Below are 24,134 nucleotides of genomic sequence, written 5' to 3' on the forward strand. Positions count from 1 at the left end.
ACCACAGTAGTAGTAGTAGTAATAGTAGTAAGAGTAAGAGTAAGAGTAGTAGTGATGGTGGTAAATTAATCAGAGTTTTATACATAATATGCTTAATTTTTCACGACCGATTTGTCAAATCATTCATTCTATTCTACATCATATTCTTTCAAAAACATTTCATTATATAATAATAGAATAAATAATCATTTTAATTTAATCTCTCTCCTCTTTTTTTAGTTACCTTTTACGGAAAATGTATCCACTAATTGATTTGAATATATAAACCATTTTATATTAGATTCAATTGAATCACATAAATTTGGTAATTGTAATATTAAATAAATAAATATAAATAGAGAAATTTTATTAAATGAATATAATTTTATACAATTTAAATAATAATAATAATCCACATATTTATAAGTCCAAGTAATCATATCATATTGTAAATTAGAATAGACAATATGATCATAGAATTATTTATGTTAAATTATATGTATTCAATAATTTTCTTTTGTTTTCTTTTGTTTTCTTTTTATATGTAATAAATATCCTTTTTCGAGAGAAAAATATAAAAAGAAATATATATATATATATATATATGTATATCTTAAGAATTTAATCTGTTTTTATTTGAATAGGAAAAATCAATATCATTTATTGAATTTGACATTATTTCTTATAAACATTTAAATTAATCACTATGCTAAATAAATATAGAGACTATAAAATATCAATAAAGGTTGTTTGTGTTTCCAAGTGAATGAATAGATAAATACATTATTCAAATGTACCAATCATTTACAAGTAATTTATTTGTATGTATGCTCAAGGTTAAACTAATTTAAGCAAAAAAAAATAATATTTATGTGTATAACTCTTTATATATTTGATTGTGTTTTTTTTAACAAAACAAAAAAAAGAAAACCACAGAAATGATAGTTAAAAAAGAGAGAAACAAACAAACATAAAGAGATTAACAAAAATTGTATATATCTTATGAATAGAAATATCTTAGCTATTATAGTATTAAACACACGGTCAAAATAAGTCATTTATTATTATTTTTTTCGTAATAATACTTCACACTTACAGATTGATTTAATGTGTACACTGTTTGGTAACTATTATCATATTACATAAACATAGTTTCTTTATATTATCCTTAAGACATCAAGAATAAAGATGGATAAAGTTACGTGGAAATTTTACTTAGTAGACTTTAGATAAAGTTGATAAATTTTATGCAGCATATGATACTTAGATCGTTGATTAATTCATTTAAGGTATTAGTTTCTGCCCTTAAACATTCAACCAGTAATTTTGTTGATACTATGTGAGATTTTGTGATGTATCGAAGATTTATAACAGAAGGCGAATATGTATATAAAAGCTATTTTTTTTATTTTTACGACCATATAAACTTCCGCCTTCTATTAAAAATCTTCAATGCATCACAAAATCTCATATAGTATCAAGTTAGTCAGTCAGATATAACGTAGAACCAGGCACATATATGCATCGATCCAAGTTGACGTACCGCATTAGCACAGCAAGATGAACAGTGGATTCATAGGAGTGGCTAAGTCAATGGTGGTAATATATAAAAGAAAGATTGCATATGAGGATATAATACAGGGAGAAAGATTTAGTACGTAGAAAGAAAGCTATGAAGCGACTTTAATCTCTTAGTTCAAAGAAGACACCAAGTGTATACACCGACGCCATTGTGATAGATCCTGAACCATGTCACCAAGAGACCCCAACCATTGGTTACGATAGTCACGCGGACCTCAACCAAGTAGTCTAGTAGTATCTACCAACATGGCTCAGACTAGAAGTTAGTGACTTCAATGACTAATGCCGCGTTTTGGTTTGGCTACCCCTAACTTTCTTCCAACCATCTCCAACACTAGTCAGCATTACGCGTTGTGGTAATCGGTGTTCAAGTATACGCAACACGTGTTCCAACCATCTCAGTCGATGAAGATTCACAATCTCATCAACTAATTTACCATCATTTCCTAATACCATTTGTCTAACCTCACTATTACTTACCCGGTGATCCCAGTAGATGCGAGCAGTATTTCTAAGGCATCTGTGGTCAAATACTTGTAGCTTACGAACATCTTCTACTTTTAATGGCCACGTTTCGCAGCCGTAAAGTAAAACAGAACGAACTGCCGCGCAGTATACTCGTTCCTTAATTGATAGATGGATATCTTACCTTGACCGTAGGTGACGTAAGTTGGCAAAAGCCAAACGAACTTTTCGAATCCGTTCATAGATTTGGTCAGACACCAACCCACTAAGGCTGATCAGACTTCCAAATTGTTGACGCATTGGGATACTTCACTCCCTATCCTTAGTTCAGGTGTTGACGCAGACCAGTCCTGAAGCAACAACTTGCATTTAGAGGGGGAGAAATGAATCCCAAACATTCTGGCATTGTTGCTCAGTGCTATCAAAAGACTGTATTTTATCATCGTCTTCACCAAACATGGCTATATCATCTACGTATTCTAAGTCGATAAGCGGACCTCCTGGAAGGAGATCAATACCCGAGAATTCAGTCTACGAGGGCGTTATTTCCATCAGTAGGTCTATGATGAAGTCAAACAAAAATGGAGAAAGTGGACAGCCTTAACGGACACAACTTGATGTTGCAAAAGCAGACGACAGTTCGCCATGAGCTCTAACTCGACTAGTAGTGTTCAAGTAAAGAGCACTCACAAGGTTTATGTCTATTTATAGACAAAGTAACAACAAAGTTACTGGTTGAACGTTTGGGGTCAGAAACGAATGTCTTTGATGTCAGATTGTCTAGTCTTCAGGGGTGATCGTTATATTAAGTCCATTAGTTTCAGTGGCTTGAAGTCATACATAACACTGGTATTCCATAGTTAGGAATAATTTATAAGTAGCCTTAGAAGTAGGATTTGTAGTGATTAATGCTTGCCAGAAGTGTGAGTCTCTATTCTTTGGAAGATCAGTACTCACCAAACCATACGAACTCATATTATCCTATATGATTATTGGCAATGTTACTACTGAGGTATTTACAACACAACTGGCATTCTGCAGGACTGAGACGCAAACATTGATTAGTAACAGTGAAGTAACTGATACCATGTTGACGATTTCCTTGTTCTGATTATGTTTTTTTTACTCCATGAAACCACACATTATTTTCTCCAAGATTTTAATATGGGTAGTTTACGAAATACCGATATCATGTTAATACTATTATCATCAACATACCAAATAATCATATGCTTGATTGCATTCTAAACAGAAGTTCAGTTAAAATAAACATATATATATACTAATAGTGTTAAAAACTTTAGTACTATTAGACTACGTCAAGCCTGTGTGAGGGAATCATATATTTTTCCTTCGTTCAGGTTAAATAACTGAAAGATTTTATGATCCCATCATCCATCTAAAATATTAAGGTATCCTAAATGTGGTGACTATTTGAAATTTTCATTGTGGTGAATCTTGAGCAGTTTTCTTCTAGAGGCTAAATATAGTCAATTAGAAAGAGAGACGACACAAAAGAATAATGGCTATTTCAATTAGTCTTAAGTTTTAATTTTATCAGGAGTTTTATTTATTTGAATGAACATAGACTTGATGATCGCTGTTTTTGCAATATGGGAATAGATAATTAGTGTGTAGCAATAAGTTTTAACCTAAAAAAGAATACTGAAATGTTGTCTAAGGTTCATTTGATATTTTTATTTTTATTCTAATATGATTTTCCAAAATGCTGTTCTAGTTTAGATACTACTTCTGTTTTTTTTCCATTGGGAGGTCGTATCGATTTGTTTGCAATCAATGTACAAAGTCCATAAACCTGATTCACTCTGAATGTTGTACAGTTATAGTGAAAACTGTATTTAGTGATATTCTTATTAGAATGAGTATTGTTGGAAGTATCTCATTCATTCCGTTACCGAAAAATAGTTGCCCCTACTATTTTAGACATTAAAAATACAATTAACACTTAAATTACTAATGAGTAGTTCGATGTAAATTAACAAATAATAGGTGGCAATTGTACTGGAGCTGGAGTTGTAATTTGACAGTACCACTAACGCGACGACAGATATTAAGGATCACGTCATATAAAAGTTCCCTTGATTAATAAAAAGGTGGTTCGTAATCTATATTGGTTAGACAGCGCTACCAATAGGTTCATATTTCTGATAATACTTATTAATACAATTTTGGGACATATTATGATTTAAAATATTCTATGTTTATGGCCGACATACGTATTTTAATTGTCGTTTACATTTCCCTTTGTGTATTCATTAATTAATACATTCATAGAATAGGGCTAAGCTTGAGATACTTTAAAATTCGCTGCGTGATTCTAAAATCACTTTCACCCAATCAGTAAGGACTCTACATAAATCAAAAATATTTCAAAACAGAAGTAATGAGACGTATTAGAGTTTAGTGGCTTTAGGAAGTTTACTTGTCTTTCAAGGTCTATTATCAGTTTTACGATCTTAACATTCTAGGAATATAGCTAAATAACCTCAGTAATCTGAGTGTTCATATGTATTTGCTAAAGGTCTTCCATGAATCTGTTACATAGCCATAAACAGTATTAAAGAAAATTCATTATCTGTTAAAATCATTATCACTAAATTATCTGAAGAGCCAGGGAAACGAAATTTCAGGGACACTATTTCAAAATGAAGAAATCTTCTTGACAAACCATCATCTATTTTAGCCCACCTACTTTATTAAATCACCTTTTATTTGGTGAACCACTCATAAAATGATTTTTTCGAGCTTGCTATTGAACTGGAGCAAAATTGATTGATTCTAATATTATGTAGAATTATATATATATATATGTAGAGAGAGAGAGAGGGAGAGAAAGAGAGAACAGACAGACAGACAGAGTATTTAAAACATTTAACTTGGTCAGTTCCACTATGTAAATCATAAAAAGATCTTCAAAAATAACCCAAAATGTATTGATGACTATACGCAAGCATATCTACCGCGCATCTCATGTAGTGAAAGATTAAATTCGATTCGTTCTGAATTTTGCAAAAATATACTGAAGTAGTTTCCTTGATCCTGATCAGCTCATCCCTATATTACACTTTTATCCATTAATCTTATTGAAAAATTTCAATGAATACTCAATCTATTTCAAATTACTTAATTAACAACGGTATTAAGGAATTGCTCAAAATCCGTGACTATTTTAATAGCTTTGTTTTTTGAATTGCTGAAAGACCAAAATCGTTGTCTTTCGAAATACGCTCAAATAAATTTCATACAAACTCAAATAATGTAAATATTAACTCTTAAAAGCAAAGAAACGTTCTCCTAACTAGCTATCGACATTACATAACGTAAGACGAAATAATTTGTAGTGGTTAATTATTCAAAAATAATGAATAGTCTAAACATAGATAATTGAAAAATATTGGTGCCGACAAGACATAAAGAGATCAATAGAATTATAGTGCAGGTAGGAAAGTTTAGGGTACTTCTTTGAGATTATTCTTATACTTCGCATGTTAATCAACCTGACAACAATTATTACTATTTTTGATAGTGCATAATTTCTAGAAGCTGGGATGATACAGGACACCATTTTAGCACACAGCTCAGATTCATTGACAAGTACACGACGATTCATTCCAAACTCACTGATATATTGTAACAACTGACTGACACATAACGAGGACATTCTTGTACTAACCACTTGTTGATCGATGCCATGCAAACATTTTAGAATACTTAGCTGGTACTGAAGGAGGAGAGCTTTCTGGTGCGAAGAAATACAATAATGCTATTCATTTGTCATAAATTAGTACAGAAAGGCTTAGCTAGTTTGAACGTATACAAACCTGTTTATCGGTAAAGGTATCACTTTATGATGACAACTGATGGACTATCAAGTGGTCTTTCTCTACTCCACTGATTATTTATTTGGTACAAAATCGATATTTAGCCAATTTACTTCAATTCCTACTAATTATCCAAGTTTTTTAAATGGTGATATAGAAGTGTAATATGCGCACTAACAGATGTCCAGTTATCTTATTGAGGTCGTTTCAATTTTTCCCTTTTCCCAGGCTTTTAGGATATGAATCGAAATTAACCGAGTCAATATATTCAGTCTCGTAGAAGTTTTTGTATTATTCCCAATCGCCTAGAAAATCGCCCTCAAATGTCCTGGTACGGCCGAACGTGGAGAGTCCGCTCTCCAAGGGAAGTTCTATCCACTGACTTCTCGTGGTGAAGGTGTTGTTTACTGAAGTGAGAAGACTAAAAGAGAATATCCGGGGCTTAAAGCGGGTTGGTGGTTACGAAGGACACAGCTAGTGGAGTTAGAAAATCCTGATTCCAAGCCATTTGTGCGCATGGGCTCCAGGATCCTGTGGGAAAAAATTTATGAACCCATTTTTTTGTCACCGGCTACCATGGAATCGCATCACCTGACGCAGCTATATGGATTAGACCTCTAGGTCAAAGGTTGAGAGGGTAGCTCTTTAAAGATCCTACCTATTTCGGTTTGGGAAACAGGAGAGTCCCCTACCCCACTCACAAATCAAATGATCATCAAACTGGAAAATTTACTCTCGCTTCAGTTCGCATCCTCACAACTTGTGTCTACAATTATTCATTAACACTCACATTGACTTTATTCTGTATCACTTGCGTATTCCCACTTTGGGCATCCCTTTATTTCTCAACCCAAACAACAGCTCACCAGTGGTGGAAATTCTGTTCGATCTAAACGATCTCAAGTCACTAAATGGTTGAAAGTTGAGTTCTACTGCTGAATATGAATTGTGAACCAGCTTTTCTATAACTACGTGCCGTTCTAGCTGGTCTCTTTCAGTGTCCGCACACTAACGCAGATGGGACAATAGATAGGGTTGACCATTTCTTTCAAGTCTTAACATCGACGTCTGTTGTCTATCCCAAATCCACACTCAAGAATTTAGTAAAAAACTGGAAATTCGCTCCCCATCCTTCGCTTCGAAAAGCTTATTCCACGTGCATTCATCCGAGGACCTTGTGGCATCATCTTGTTTTGCCGGTGTTGGTGCCGCACTAGGGTTGAGGCGACGTGTATCGACTGGGGTCCTCATTAACAGTCAACCAAAAATACCACCAACGCGAGAAATCGGTGCGAGGAGCAATGTCTGTTCGTAATATCTGACTACACCCCGACAGACTGTAACCCGGATACAATGAAGGACGAGTCTTACCATCAGTTAGGCGATCTCAAGAAAGTGTGTTTGGTGGACATCGTAGTACTAGAGGGGGAATGGCGCATGTCTGGTGTCTAGGCACAGAAGAGAGTCACTTGAGCGGCTTTTGGTTTCAGGTCAGATAACTGTGACCGTCTACTGTAACTTCGCGTACTACAACCTGTTTCTGGTTACCACTAACTGTCGGCATACTCATCGCCAATGTGGAAATAGGTTATGGTAGTGTGGACCTAGTACCTGGGGAAATACTTCGACCGCGAATATGCAGATGATATTGTCTTGCTGCGCGATGATACCCAAGTCATACAATCCGCATTTAATCAATTGGCAATCAGTGTCCCTAGGCACGATATTTGTTCTGGATTTCCCAAGTCCAAAGTACTTTTACAAGACTTGTAGGACCGTAAACCTGCACCTACTCTTCGTAGTGAGCAGTTAAGGTAGTCGAAAAATTCGTATACCTCATTTTCTTATAGTGTAGTGCATATATTTTGACGGCCCTTAATACCAACATGTATTTATATAAATAATTTTCAATTATCATTCTATTAGTAATTTGTTGTCTGTTTAGACAATCGACTATTGCTAAAACCCAACAGAATGTCTTAATAGAAAAGTCTAAACAATCTAGACGTTATATAGCATATTTATTCTTTTATTCATTGATAATGTAGCCAAAACAAATTAACCTGAAAGAGGAGAGTTTCTAATAGTAGTTAAATTGGTTGCAATTACGAAATCACAACCAACGTACCCGCATGAAATGCTAAATTTCTTTGAAAAGCTGATAAGAGAGCATATCTATATGGTACGTTTTGCCATTAATTGATATTTAGCCTTCGAAAGCTTTTCTTACTGATGTCACCTTAATGTCTTCTGAGATGCACCGAGTGAACTTCTTGGAAATAAATTATTAAGAAGAGAACATACTTCGTCTCGCATACTCACTCAGTATCACATCTCCTACTCAAAAGTACGGTCAGGAAGTTTCAGAAAATCGCCCGAGTCATTTTCAATGAATCTTGAAGTGCTCGTTTCGGACACCACCAATTCTAAAACGACATATATTGAAAACGCGCTAGACGACTGAAAAGCTCCCTAAAATTTAACAGATCCAATATTTTTATAGTTATCGAGTTTTTGGGTTGGTAGTCTCCGAACATTTAACTGTCAAAATATACAGCATCAAAGGGACAGACTTAAGGACTATCCTATCGTGTTAAGAGTATTTTCTAATCCTTCACGTTATTATTTGAAAGTCAAATTGTCTTCCTTAGGCTTAAGCTCCAAGTTTGGCCAAAGAGCTTGACAGTATGCATAATTATCTCACAAAAGCCACATTATTCATCTGCAGCGTTTCACTTATTGAATTTATTTTGATATCGCGATGTCTGTGAAACAAAATAAATTCAAGGGACAGGGGAATCTAACCACTGATGCTATCAATTAGACAAAAATACAACGTGGGAGATTGTATTTGATGTAATTTAAAACATATACATAGGCGAAGATCAGATATCACCTAAAATAATTATGAAGGGAATAAGTCACGACAGAAACAATGGAAAAGATATGGAACGAGAACTCAAAAAGCCTCGTCCCCTTCATATTTGCAATATAATACAAAAGCATGTGATTTCATCTGGTTCCATTAATGAACAGAAATACAAATCATAGGCCTCCACGCAACGAAAGTACTAAATGTATTACTGAACCACCTTGCATTTTGTATTCCTGGACAAGTTTCTCATCATTCATTTGTTTACCGGAAAAAATCAATCGTTGTTGTTGTGGTGGTATGCCTTCTTTTTCTTCAATTCTTTCTTTGATTCGTTCAACTTTGTCAGTTTGTTCAATATCGATTTCAATTTCTTTGCCAGTTAACGTTTTCACTTTAATCAGCATACTGTAATATTGAAAAAAAGCTTTAGGCACTAATACACAAATACAATAAGTTTTTCAGACCTGGGAGAAGCTATAAATACTATAGAAATTTCAATAGTTGAAATCATGAGTCAATTGAAGCTAGACCACCATGGAAAACCTGGAAGCACTGGACGGCCGTTTCGTCCTAGTGTGGGACTCCTCAGTATTGCGCATCCACGATCCCGCCTCCCGAGACATTCGAACCCAGGACCTACCAGTCTCGCGCGCGAGCGCCTAACCATTAGACCACTGAGCCGGCATCTAACGGTGTTAATGTTTAACTTCAACCAATCCACGAAGTTGCGCCATCGTACACCATTGTCTTCAGTGAGTTGATACCTGAAAACAGACTTGGTTGAACTCCACTGGTAACGGCTTCTCACTAGAACTCCAGGAAATGACTCTTGAAGTCAGTCACCAGTGAGCAGATGATTATTATCAGAAGGGCTTTTGTGGAGATTTTTAAAAATTTTAATAGTTGAAATCATGAGTCCAGTGCTTCCAGGTTTTCCATGGTAGTCTAGCTTTAACTGACTCATGATTTCAACTATTGAAATTTCTAAAAATCTCCACAAAACCCCCTTCTGACTAGAAATTGCTTAGTAATCAGTGGCAAACTATTTTTGCCACAGTTTATACATACTGACTGGGGAAAATTTTATCGAAAGGTATGATGTCGCACAAGATAATTGCTCAGATTACTAAAAATGAATATTATATCTTGCAAAATTACGTGAAATGACTTGTTGCGAAAAGCCTTAAGTGCTGGACAAAGATGGCAATATTTAAGGAAATGACTTGAAATCATACAGTATGGATAAACAATGATAGCATGTAGAAACGAATAAATTCGATATAAAGACACAACTAGAAAAATAATCCGACACTCAACTATAGAATGATGGTCACTGGCTCCTAATACAATTTGGGCTTTGTAACATTTCGGACGAACTAGATACATACCTTCCAGAGACTCCATTGAAGCTGTGAATAGGTTACTGGTGCTAACTAAGTACTACTATTGTTTATTTCACGTTAGGGTGTCGAAAACAGAGTCGGTTTTCTGAAAATTGCTTATTTGCCATTCGGGAAAAAACCACTTAGCATGAGACAGGCAAATCTCGAAAAATTCCAAGCCGATACAACCCCCCGACTTTAAGGCTTTCCAGTCACATGAAAATCGGTAGTTTCCCTTTGAGTCTGGAGAAAAAAACAACAAAATTTGAGGGGTTTTCCTCCAAAACAACCTCAAACTTTAAGGAAAGACTCCGGACAATGTTTTGTGTGCTAATAAACATTGGCAGAAATTTTCCTAATTTCAGTAGATGAGATATAGAGATCTGAGAATATGGGCTGATAAAATGACGTGACCGTTGTACGTCATCTATTGAACTCTGGAATCAGCAAGTTTAGTTGGAGGATAAAGTTAAACATTTGTACTATTGAAGATATTGCCAGAAAGCAATTGAATAGATAAATGGTAGAATAAAGCACACTTCATTTCATGTAACTTCACGAGAAATCAGGACTTTTCGACTTTACCTAACACACTGCCGATGACTGTGACGTACCACTTCAACAAACGCGCTCGACAGTCACTATATCCAATACCAATTATGAATAGATAAGCAACCTGTCATGAGTCGATTCAATTTTTCAATTTTCATTACATTAAATGTTCCAAGTTCCAGCAATTCTCAATACTTCTAATAGAATTTAGGTTAGTCAAACCAATCTTTCTTCTTCTAGTCTTCTTTAAAAATAATCACCGACAGAATCTTTCTTCGTATCTTTGTTTGAGGTATCTTAAGTGGTTCTCACATGTGTGGGGGTTCGTTTCTACACATAAATCAGTCCTCATAAGTAAGTATTAGAGCTTGTTTCAGTTTCAGCTTGGGAAGGACAGGAGGCCAGATGGCCTGTGTTAGTCCTGAAAATGTTGGTCTCTCAGTTGATTCAACTTTATTTTGAAAGAGTCGACGGATGGAGCCTCAATCACGTGCTGAGGTGATGAATTCCACTCGTTGATGATTCGATGAGAAATTCCATAGTTAACTGACAAGTAATTTGTCCTGGGCTTGTGAACTTTTTTGGAGTGTCCTCGTAAATTCTCTGTTTTGGAAGACAAGAAAAATGAGGGCATATCAGGTGCAAATTTATCACTAAGCAATTTGAAAACTGTAATCAAGTCGCCTCTAGTTCGACGATAAGACAACAGGAATAGGTTTGGCTTGGCCAGTCAGGCATCATACAGGAGCTTCGCTATTCCGGAAATCAGCTTAGTTGCCGTTCTCTGAACCTTTTCCAGAAGCTCACTGTCTTTTTTTAGGCAGGGGCTAGCCGCTTGTATGCAGTACTCAAGTTTAGGACGAATGAACACTGTATACAAAGTCAAAAACGTTTTAGCATCGACATGACTAAAAGCCCTACGTGTTGACCATGAAGTTTTAAAACCTTTGGCGGCTATTGCACAGCAGTGTGCAGTAGTCTTTAGGTCTTGGCTAACGATGACTCCTAAGCCATTATATGTCTGGACGACAGGTAGCTCAGTGTTATCCATCGTGTATGTATCTGTACCTTGATGACCGATATGCATCACAATACACTTGGAAGTATTTATCGGCAACTGCCAGGTTTGAGACCATTCAGATAATTTCTTCAGGTCATTTTGGAGTTCTAAGCTATCACCCTCACATCGTATCGTTCTCCATATCTTGACATCGTCAGCATATAGCAAGACCGATGATGATAGGAGATGAGGAAGGTCATTTACATACAAGAGGAATAGCACTGACCCCAAAACTGTACCCTGGGGCACTCCACTAAGCACAGTTACCCAGCTAGATAAATTTGAGTTCACCCTTACTCTTTGTTGCCGCCCAACTAAGAAGTCTTTTATCCACATCAATAAATTGCCTCCAATCCCGACATTTCTTAGCTTATATAACAGCCGGTTGTGCGGAATCTGGTCAAAAGCTTTGCTGAAATCAACGAAGGCTACGTCTACAGGTAACTTTTGGTCCTTAAGAGCGCACCAGCTTTCACGAGCCACTAATAAGTTAGTGAGACAAGAGTACCTATTCTGAAACCGTGCTGCTTCTCCGAAAGGATCCGGTTTTTATCGAGATACTTAAACAGCTCCTTCCGAATAATCTTTTCTAAGATTTTAACAACCACTCTAGTTAGGCTAACGGAGCGGTAATTCTCAGGTTTGTGTTTCGTACCTGTTTTGAAGACAGGACTTACTATGGCGTTTTTCCAGTCTTTGGGTAAACGACATTGCGTTACGGGTAGGTTAAAGCATATACTTAAAGGGTTCGCAACGAAGTTAGATAATTCCTTCAGTAGGCTAGGATGTAATTTATCGGGCCCCGTGGATTTACCTATGTCAAGCTTATTTAGCAGACCAAAGACATCGAGTTCTTTAATGGTCACGCTATCCAGTGTATGTATGGGGGATCTATATACGCTGACGGGAAGGGCGCTTCTATGGTGTATACATTGCTAAAGTAGTTTGAGAACACTTGAGCCTTACCAAAGTCGTCCTCCACTAGTGACGCGGCAGTACTGTCTCCCCATAGAGCAGGAATATTTCCTCTTCTCTTTATCCTTTGGTTTATATAAGAATACAAGCGTTTAGGACATTCTGTGGATTCCTTAACAGTCTTTTCTTCGTACAACTTTCTAGGCTTACGGAAGGTCGATGTACAGGTTTTCTGAGCTTTTTCATACTGAGATTTTGTCTCATCGGTCCCCAGTAACCTAAATCTATCCCACATTTTTCTTCTCTTACGGAGAAGGATGCGGACCTCCCTACTGAACCATGGTGGGGAGTTTCTCGGCCCTCTTGGTATAGTCCAAGGGATGTGAGGTGTGGTAACTTTTAAGTATGAATTTCGAAATGCGTCACAGGCCGTTTCAACTGAAGACTCTGGGTCTATTGTCCAATCTACTAACGATGCTGAGTGCATGATGACTGGTATGTTTGCCTTCCAGACGTCGGGTCTGGACTGGACTGACGCGTGCTCGTGACTGGCAGTTATATGGAAGTCGAAAGTTAAAACTGCGTGATCACTTTTACCTAGGGGTGGCATATGATGGAGGTTCGCAACATCATCCTCACAGTGAGTCAGTATAAGACCTAATAAGGATGATTCAGTGTCCGGATCGTACCTTGTCGCTTCTTTCACATGTTGCACTAGAGCACATGTGATAACCCCATCAACTAGTTCCTGCTCGAAAGAATTCTCCGACGATTTAGTTCGCAGATTTTCCCAGTCTACCATAGGTGCATTAAAGTCCCCTAGGATTAGACATCGACCACTTTGTGATCAAGTATTGAGACGGCTTAACAGGACTTCATTTACCTCACAGCTTGGACTGCGATAGACCAAACCAATCAGCAGCTATTGTCCCTTGCATTTCAAGCGGAGACTAACTAATTCACACGTCCCACTCTCATGGGATACACTGTCGATGATGACAAATAGGATAGCATTCCTAATGAATAGAGCTACTCCCCCTTTAAGCTTTTGTATTCTGTCGGCCCTTACTAACGTAAAGCCCTCGAAATCAAGTTCCATACTATCTATAGCCTGTGTCAGCCACGTTTCTGTAACCGCGATTATGTCTGGCTTTGTAGAGTCAATCTGTACACCTAGTTCCGATCGCTTATTAAATAAGCTCCGGGCATTAGTGTAGCAGACCCGAAGCCTATTTAAGTGGCTTCGTGCTTCATCCAGAGTGACTTCGGCATCATTCTCTGTCGAAGCCTTACAACCTGAAAATTTACAATTTTTAGGTCCTTTTCGCCAGCGTCTAACCTAAGTTGTAGTTCTTTTTCGGCTTCCCGTCTTTTAACACGGTCTGCAAACGGTAAGTCCTTTCGGATAAAAACTCCTGAACCCTTTAATTTGTGTCCATTCTGTAAACTTAGGTCACGTTCGTTCGAAGAGTTGAATACTACTTTAAGCAGTCTGGAATGGTTTGGTTTCAAGTCCGCCAGACTCCCTAGTCTGTACACCTTTAGCAAGGTGACTCCGGTGATATTTTGAGGCATGAGTTGATTAAGCAGCTGATTAATCAGCACAATGTCATGCTCAAAACGAGCTTAAGGTTCAGAGCTCTCGCTTACCTTGATTCTATGAAAAACAGCTGATCTGTCGCTATGATCAGCTTTCGATTTTACGACTACTTTCACTGGGGTAGGATTACTTTTTATATCGCTACATTTTTTCTTCCTTACAACCTGTACCCAATCGTCAACGGTGCTGGGGGATGCAACAACAGTTGCGTCAAACCTAGTGTTGGATTCTGGAGGGTTGTCGACGACCTGAGAGGTCAGGTTATGTTTGCCGCTTGAAACCGATCGGGCCTTGAGATTGCGGCTTCTAGGTGTTTCCTGTGGGATCCCATCTGGGAGATGGGGAACAGAAGAACCTCCTTTCCTTGAGCTTTTGTTTAAGGCAGGCCCCTTTGGAGACTGCTTTTCCTTCTTTGACCGGCGTGAGTCATCTACTATCGAACTAACCTTAGTTTGCTTGATGTCGATTTGTGTGTGCCGACAAATCGAGTGCTGTGTGACGTGTTTCAACTACGCTTGCTAACACACTTCTTTGCAGCATCAACCAGTGAGATGGCCTCGGCTAACAGACTGTTTGCATCCGAACAGCACTGTTGACAAAGCCATACGCAACCCTTTTTACTGAACCGTTTGAAAGCCGCAGGCGTCAAGTTCGTACAAACTTCGTGGTACCAGCCTTTGCACTCGTCGCACTGAATGCCTCTTTCAACGGGATAACGACAACCCGGATGTTGGCAACTGCTTTTTTTACACTGTCCGGTCATTTAAAAGGATTCCTTTTTATCAAAAAGGAACAAAATGCGATGATACTCAGGAACAAAAAAATAGTCAATGGCCAAAAAGTGAAGAACTGTAGATTGTTAGGACCAAAAAGTACTAACAGGTACAAATGAGGTACTCAAGAGTACCAACGACAAAACTAATTGAGTACGGTAAAAAACGGTACTCTAGTCGAATACTTTGACTGAAATGAATTCAACTAAAGTGAAAACAGTAGTCTTGATGCGTAATAAACGATCAAAACAATGAAATTTACTCAGCGAGGAAAGATACCACTGTCCTTTTTAAATACCGCGCGTACAGTGGTTAGGAAAAACACAAAGTGAAGGGTGGTGAAGATGTCACAAGTATTCAGTGTTTGACAACGCTTTAACCAGTAACACCTTCTAATATAACTCGTTCCCACCAAGAGAAATCAAAAGACAGAATCGAGGAGATTGGGAGATGTATTTGATGACTATCAATATATCGAGAATCGTCTGATCTAATCTGGCTAGCGATTGCAGGGGATGTTGAGCACGGCGTTCCCACTGGTGATCCGGTGCGGATGCATGACCGAGCACCTTCAGCTAGGTGAGTCCATCAAAACATGTGGTCAGCATCCAATGTCGAAAACTTACAGAGCTATTTATTTTGAGGATTTATTTACCGCTACAGTGGTACACTTTGATCGAAGTATTTCAGTGTGCCAGCATGAAATCGTTTGATGTAAAGTCACATTACATTCGGAATGACTTGATAAGGCATTTCAAAGATGCTGTAGCCATATAATGCTCTTACAAGATATCTGTTAGAGTTCAAGCCAGAAACTATAAACAATATGAGAAAGCTCACGGTTTTCCAAGTTTGAAGGTGAGTTACCATACTACTTTCCATCTTTCTGAACCACATAATCTGGATTTTCAAATGTTTCATGAGAGACGTATACTGCTGCTCATTGGAACCTTGTGGAACACGTGCTTGGTTTTTGGAAAGATTTAAGATAACTTTAGGGAGATCTTGCGCTCAGAAGCACTAGAATACTGGTGCATGTTCGTGAACAGTTGGGCTTAAATACAGACCTTTGTAAATTGTGTGACAGAGTGACTCTATATTACGCCCGGAAACGCAGAGCAATGACAAAGCACAACTTTGTAGGGTGCGCTGAGAGTGAAAGTATAATAAGATTTGTCACCATGTGTGAAATTACGTTTACTATTAAAACTAAGGCTTATTATTATTGGTTTCTACTCTGAACTTTTTGAGTGAGGACTGTTTATAATGATGTTAAGTAAAGTCGTTCAACCTATTTGGGTATGTATCCGTGAAGGTATGGACGAAAATCCCCTAGTAATTTTTTTCCTTATGATTATTATCTTAACTCCGCTTGTAGCTCTTATAGGGTTGCTGCCGGTCCCAAGCCCGGGTAAAGGAGGAGGGTTGGGCATGGGGTTAGCGTCCCAATCCCGTAGAAAACTAACTCGCTAAAAAAAACGCTTACCAGAAAAAATAATCCAAACCATTTTAGCTCTGCCCTGGGAGTTAGAAGGTCTTCATTTAGAAGAATTATGACGCTTCATGGTGAAAGCCGAGTTCCTTCGGAAGCCACGAGGCCGATGCCCCTTCTAACAACCAGAGCAAAAATTTTTATAGGTACATGGAACGTTCGAACAATGTAGGAAACCGGGAAGACCAGTCAAATAGCATTGGAAATGAGGAGATACAACTTAGCAGTACTGGGAATCAGCGAAACCCACTGGACCCAAGCTGGACAGAAAAGGCTAGCTACGGGAGAGATGCTGCTATACTCCGGTCACGAAGAGGACAATGCTCCACACACTCAGGAAGTCGCTCTTATGCTGTCCAAAGTAGCACGAAATGCACTTGTAGGATGGGAATCTCACGGATCCAGAATCATCAAAGCATCATTCAAAACAAAGAAGGAGGGGATCTTAATGAATATTATCCAATGTTATGCACCCACCAATGATAGCAACGACGAAATTAAAGATCAGTTCTACGAGCGTCTACAGTCAATCATTGAGAAATGCCCAAGAAAGGACCTAACTATTCTGATGGGAGATCTAAATGCCAAAGTCGGAATAGACAACACTGGATATGAAGATATTATGGGACGACATGGACTGGGAGAAAGAAACGAAAATGGAGAAAGATTTGCAAATCTATGTGCATTCAACAAATTGGTCATAGGAGGCACAATATTTCCACACAAGCGTATACACAAGGCTACATGGATCTCACCGGACCACACTACAGAGAACCAAATAGATCATATTTGCATCAACAAAAAATTCCGAAGGACAATGGAAGATGTGAGAACCAGGAGAGGTGCTGACATAGCTTCAGATCACCACCTAGTTGTAGCCAATTTAAAACTGAAGCTAAAAAAGAATTGGACAAATGGACAAACAGCAATACAAAGGTTCATTACAGCCTTCCTTCGAGATACTGACAAACTCAATGAATTCAAGATAGCTCTCAACAACAGATTCCAAGCCTTACAAGATCTACTGAAAGAAGAAGAAACTACTATGGAGGACAACTGGAAAGGCATCAAGGAAGCATTAACTTCAACGTGTCAAGAGGTTCTGGGTCTAAAGAAGCATCGTCATAAGGAATGGATCTCTACAGAAACACTGGACAAGATCAAAGAAAGGAAGAACAAGAAGGCAGTAATAAACAACATCCGAACACGAGCAGAGAAAGTCCAAGCACAAGCTGAATACATAGAGGCAAACAAACAAGTGAAGAGGAGCATTAGAGCCGACAAGAAGAAATACGTTGAAGAACTAGCAACGACGGCAGAAAAAGCTGCTAGAGAAGGAAATATGAAACAGCTTCACGATACAACGAAGAAACCAGCAGGGAAATACAGTAAACCAGAGAGACCGGTCAAAGACAAAGAAGGCAGGAAAATCACCGAAATTCAACAACAGCGTAACAGATGGGTAGAATACTTGGAGGAACTCCTGAATAGGCCGGCTCCAATGAATCCACCGGACATCGAAGCAGCACACATAGATCTTCCTATAGATGTCAATCCACCAACGACGGAAGAAATTAGAATGGCCGTCAGAAAAATCAAGAACGGGTAAGCAGCAGGACCCGACAACATACCAGCTGAAGCACTGAAATCAGACATCGAAGCAACCACAAGCATGCTTTATCTTCTATTCAAAAAGATTTGGGAGGAGGAACAAGTGCCGATGGACTGGAAAGAAGGACACCTCGTCAAGATTCCAAAGAAAGGAGATCTGAGCAAATGTGAAAACTACAGAGGCATTACACCACTGTCAATACCAGGGAAAGTCTTCAACAGATTGTTGCTGAACCGGATGAAGGATGCAGTAGACGCCCAACTTCGAGATCAACAAGCTGGATTCCGTAAGGATCGGTCGTGCGCAGACCAAATTGCAACACTACGGATCATCGTCGAACAATCAGATGAGTGGAACTCATCACTATACATCAACTTCATTGATTATGAAAAGGCATTCGACAGTGTAGATAGGAGAACATTATGGAAACTTCTTCGACACTACGGAGTTCCTGAGAAGATTGTCAATATTATCCGGAACTCATACGACGGACTACAGTGCAAAGTAGTGCATGGAGGACAGCTGACAGATACATTCCAAGTAAGGACCGGAGTCAGACAAGGCTGTTTACTCTCTCCCTTCCTCTTTCTCCTGGTGGTCGACTGGATTATGAAGACCTCAACATCTGAAGGAAAACACGGAATACAATGGACAGCTCAGAACCAATTAGACGATTTGGACTTCACAGATGACCTAGCCCTCCTATCACGTACACACGAACAGATGCAGATGAAGACAGCCAATGTAGCAGCAGTCTCTGCATCAGTAGGCCTCAGCATACACAAAGGGAAAACCAAGGTCCTCAAATTCAAAGCGGAGAACAGCAATCCAATCAATCTTGATGGCGAAATTCTGGAAGATGTAGAGTCCTTCACATACCTGGGAAGCATCATCGATGAACAAGGAGGTTCAGATTCAGACGTAAAGGCGAGGATCGGCAAAGCAAGGGTCGCATTCCTACAATTGAAGAACATATGGAACTCAAAACAACTTTCAACCAATATCAAAGTGAGAATCTTCAATACGAACATCAAGAGAGTCAGCTCTACTGTACGGAGCTGAAACTTCCAGAACTACAACAACCACAATCAAGAAAGTACAAGTATTTATAAATAGTTGTCTACGCAAGATACTCAACATCCATTGGCCGGATACCATCAGCAATAGCCTTCTGTGGGAGAGAACAAACCAACTTCCAGCTGAAGAAGAAATTAGGAAAAGATGATGGAAATGGATAGGACATACATTACGCAAATCGTCGAACTGCATCACGAGGCAAGCCCTAACTTGGAGTCCTGAAGGGAGGCGAAAAAGAGGAAGACCAAAGAACACATTGCGTCGGATAATAGAAGCAGATATGAAAGCGATGAATTACAACTGGACGGAGCTAGAAAGGATTACCCAGGACAGGGTTGGATGGAGAATGCTGGTGAGCGGCCTATGCTCCTTCACGGGGAGTAACAGGCGTAAGTAAATGATTATTATCTTAATGTTCCGCCGTAACGTTTCCGTTCTCATTGTTGTTTGTGTTTTCACACACTTGTCTCCTTTTTTGACTGGCTTTCTATTATCAATACACCACGTTTTTATAGAGTTCACCTACTATTAACGTCTTTTATTTATTTTTAATCAGGAGAGCGTCATTGAGAAAAACGCACTGACACCGAAACTCAGATATCTCTAGTTGGAAGAAATTTGTACTGAGAAAAAGATATCTATCGCGTGTGAAAAAGGAATTGCCTAGGTCATGATAATTGTTAGCTAAGTAATTAGACAGTTAACGAGTTCACCAGATGAAAAGAGTAAGGTTTGTGCATATGAAATAAACTAAAGCTAGCTGCCCACAAATCGTCCGTGTTATGTAACAACTTCTGCCGTAGAAGTGACTGAATAAATTAAGACGTTTAACAGCATTGATTATTCTCAGTTTGACCATGAACTTGCACACGATGAACGTTAAGTAAGTGTCAATGTCAAAGAAGATAAAACGTTCACCGGTTGATCTTGTTTGGTCACGGCAATATTCGGTGCGCTGGAGTTAGCATCGTCATATTAAGGACTCGCCAGAGCTGTAACGTGTGGGATCTGCAGTTCGTGGTCCGAAAACAGAGTCAGAGTAAATATCCGATGAAATAAGTAACAACAAACATCGCAACAGCATTGCTGTAACAGTAAACGACAATGCAACCATTGTGAAATGAATAAATAAATCAAAAATAATTCAAACCCTAGATCTCGCATGAAAGCAAGAGATAACTAAGAACACTTAATTTAATTCTATAAAATAACGTCGACATTTGAAGCAAGGCAGAAGACGCCCTCCAAAAACAAATAAGGTAAAACGTGCATCAGACACACTACCACACCACAACGACGTTAGTCCGTTATAACCAATGTAGGACCTGTCATATATGTCCAACGGTTCAGATTGCACTAGTGCATTACCACAAAGAGATGGAATTTCCATAGTTGAAGTAGGGATAGTATTATTGGTAGTAGAAAACAATAGGTATAGACGAAACGATTCAATAAGGATGATTTTGCGAAATAAAAGGTGTGAGATAATTTTAATCTCAAGATCTAAGAGAATACAAAGAGTGAATGTACCCTTATCACTACGAACGACCCAAAATCTGCAACCATTGATTATGATAAATGCACGAACCCGATTCAGGTAGTCTGCACTTAAAGATATTGTCAGGTTCAATAGTCAATAAATGTAGTGGATAAGATACAGCCACATTATGATGAATAGACTGCCACTCACTCGAGTTCGGAGTGTTTAACATGAGGGAAAACAAATCTACACTATCACATCCTCTCTCCAGATCTGTATCCGGAAATTTACCGATGACATAATTGGAGGGAAACGGTGAGATTGGGTGATTATGCACTACCTTTGGATTGGAACAACGACAAATAGTTGTATCCTCCAACTCTGTTTGACGTATTTCTGAATACAGCCATGAAAATTTTAGTGAGCCTTTAAAACACACCTTTCTGGATAAATAATTGCACAACCCAGTCCTACCCAACGAATCGAAAGCGTCCATTATTCAGAAGAACACAACGATTGCTGACTATAATAAGTATGACTATTCTCAAAATGAAGAAGTGACCAACGCATACGATACCTGAACGGAAACCGTTCTGCTCCTCTCAAATCCACCTTTTGTGAAATTGAATTGCTGAACACAAACTTTGGGGTTATTCGTTCTCGTTTTCTCAAGACTATGCTTTTATATCACAAACTTCGGTGTAGACGCACGAGATCTGTGAAGTCGCCGGGGTGTATTACTTTTAAAACCGACTATTTATAACTCCCACATATGAACGTCGTTGAGATCGGAGAACACAATCCTGGACTACGTATGCAGATTTGATGAGAAATATCGTGCTCTTGTTGTATACTGGCCGCCCTGATATGATAACCCAGATCTCAAATGTGAGTTGTGTAGTACCTTTCTGCCTGAAAATTTTCGATTTCGCTCTGTCGATTGTTTTAGTAGTAAGGGGAATGATTTCCAATTAATTGAAAGCAGATATTTGTGTCATGACTCGCAGTTCTGAGGCCATAAACTAGGTAATACATCATTCATCTATGAATAACCGAATTTATACACTTCAGGTAAGAACTTAGGAAATCACTACTATCTGTAAGAATTTTTCGAGCAGGACTATGTTTTGCTACTTGAAAATGCTCATCACTTTGAGAAAACCATTAAAACTTCGAAATTATCGACTCCTTACTAAATTCCTTTCTAGTAGTCAAGAGACCCAAAATAACTTATTTATGAAAGCCACGAAGAGAATGTGTAGGAACGCGTTTGTGGAACTTTTATGTAGCGTTGCTCTATCGTGAACTGGTTGTAAAATTAAATCCATTAGTGCCTTAACTCAATCCAGAAAGTCCTGGAATTACTGAAAGCACAGCATGCAAGGTTAATTTTCACGTTGAGTAACTCCAATGGAAATAGATGACAAGTTGCTTTAAGCGGACCTCTTAACTTGATATCAAAATAACTATACTATAAGACAGAGTAGATACTATCCATAACGAAGGAATCTCACGACGCCCTGAAGAGAATCAAGCCTCGTATTAATATCATGGGGAGCAGCTCATTTAAACAATCATTTGAGTAATTCCCAAACCCCAATGGGTTGACGATAACCCATTATGCTTAACAAATAAACACTACTACAGCCAGTTACTTTGCATACCTAGTCTCTTATCAAAACTAGATGGCAGTATGTGTAAATTGCATCTCCGAGTGCATGGTTATCCATCATCAAAATGCAACACGGTACAAATGTGAACCAGCCCAAGTCGCCACACCAAATCAGTACAGTGAGATGAAATTTACAACAGGAATAACAAGAAGGTTTAAATAAATAAAGTATCAGTAATATTTAAAAAAAACCACTGAGTATGACTGGAAAAGAATATACGTATGGGGGAATATCGTGACTCAAAATAGAGGGAGTACAGCTGAGCTATTGTTGCCAATTACGAATTATGCCACCTGAGATCAAAAATCTCCAAACCCGGTCATCCTAAGGACTGCAAATAAGTCGTCCTCATGTGTTTACAGCGTTTAATAGTTAATTGAATTTTCTGAGTCTCAACATTGTTTTTTTGTTTTCAATCACGTTTCTATTAAATATTCATTTGTTCCCTGTGTTTGTGTTATGTATCGAGTTTATCTCATTGGACAGCATGTGAACTTTTTGTAAGACATATTACTGATTTCCAACTGAAAATGTCCTCTATAACTGTACATTTCGTTTTAGAGTTGAATTTCCTTTATTAGTGCTGAGGAGAAATTTTCATGTTTCGACTGACTTCACAATGACTCTACAGGCACGTGAGTAAACGCCTGAACGAAACTGTATAGTCACTACTGAATTTTTCATGTCGAACATAAAATTTCTGATGGGCCTTGTATATTACAAACGTTGGTTATCTGTGACGATAAGTGGAGGCCTATTCGCGATAGACAGGAAAGGTGGGATCAGTCAGCTAACGTCAAAAACACAGCCACGGGTAATACCGAACGTTAATTATTTTTTCGTCGTATTTGGGGACAATGGCTACTTTAGCGACTGCATAACATAAACGAGGCCATTACATATATATTAGTGATGATAGGGACAAGAAACTGAGTGTGACCATCACCACATGAGCCAGTTCACGGCCTACAACTGATTGCTGCGCTTCGGTTGTACTAAACACTGACGCGGATGGGTGAACTGTTTGATACTCAGGCATCCGACTGCCGGATGACATGACAATAACATTTAACTGGCCCCACGATCCAAAAATTGCCTCCCGTCCAAATATTCATATATTTTGGTATGGAATTTTCTGAACATTTTCAGCCAAAATTTCATCATTCGTCCAATAACGTCAGCTTATTTTCGAGTTTTGGAAAATATGGGTATAATCTACTAGAAGCAGCACTGTCAAAATTTTTTTTAAACCTCTCGCGAACTCGTGAAATGAATGACATGAATTGGCGTTCTATGAGTAGTGTAAACGTATTCCTGAGTATATTGATAATGGTCTTTGACCTTCAAAGTACATTAGTAACTTAAACAACGTTATTAAAATATTTATCTTTACATCATCAGCGTTGATATCTTTGTTAAATAACATTTAAAAACACAACTTGGAGATTTTTGTAAACTGTACCCGGAATTTACGACTGATTTTGGCACATGCTAGTGTGTTATTCCCGTTGGAGGTAAATATGTTCCTTAACGTAGTATTTAATCAGAATTACAATGTTCCGTGATTTTTATCTTTGAGAGTACCACAATTACTGTTTAACTTTCACAATACCATCCAATCTATCCCTTATTAGCTGAAGAAAAAATATCTGCCTAGCAGATATTTTCATCATTAGTTCTTGTTTCGTTAGTGCTTTGTTAGACTTTTGATGATTGTTATAATCTAATGCTTTTCTACTATATTTGTTCGTCGGTTTGATCCTTAATCTTCATGTT

At 38.1% G+C, this 24,134-nt stretch overlaps 2 protein-coding genes across 2 annotated transcripts in view; one reads left to right on the forward strand and one right to left on the reverse strand.

The window, feature by feature from the left end:
- The window catches only part of SEMA6A_2 (Semaphorin-6A), a 47,645-nt gene extending 46,925 nt beyond the window's left edge, over positions 1 to 720 (reverse strand). Inside the window, exon 1 of the mRNA XM_051214854.1 lies at positions 224 to 720. Coding sequence (XP_051068038.1) covers positions 224 to 419 — 196 coding nt within the window. The 5' untranslated portion in view covers positions 420 to 720. The remainder of the gene's footprint in view (positions 1 to 223) is intronic.
- Positions 721 to 23,710: 22,990 nt separating this feature from the next.
- The window catches only part of MS3_00006654 (uncharacterized protein), a 33,336-nt gene continuing 32,912 nt past the window's right edge, over positions 23,711 to 24,134 (forward strand). Inside the window, exon 1 of the mRNA XM_012936540.3 lies at positions 23,711 to 23,872. The gene's annotated coding sequence lies outside the window, so the exon portion shown is untranslated. The remainder of the gene's footprint in view (positions 23,873 to 24,134) is intronic.

This window comes from Schistosoma haematobium, chromosome 2 (assembly GCF_000699445.3).
Source record: "Schistosoma haematobium chromosome 2, whole genome shotgun sequence".
NCBI lineage: Eukaryota > Metazoa > Platyhelminthes > Trematoda > Strigeidida > Schistosomatidae > Schistosoma > Schistosoma haematobium.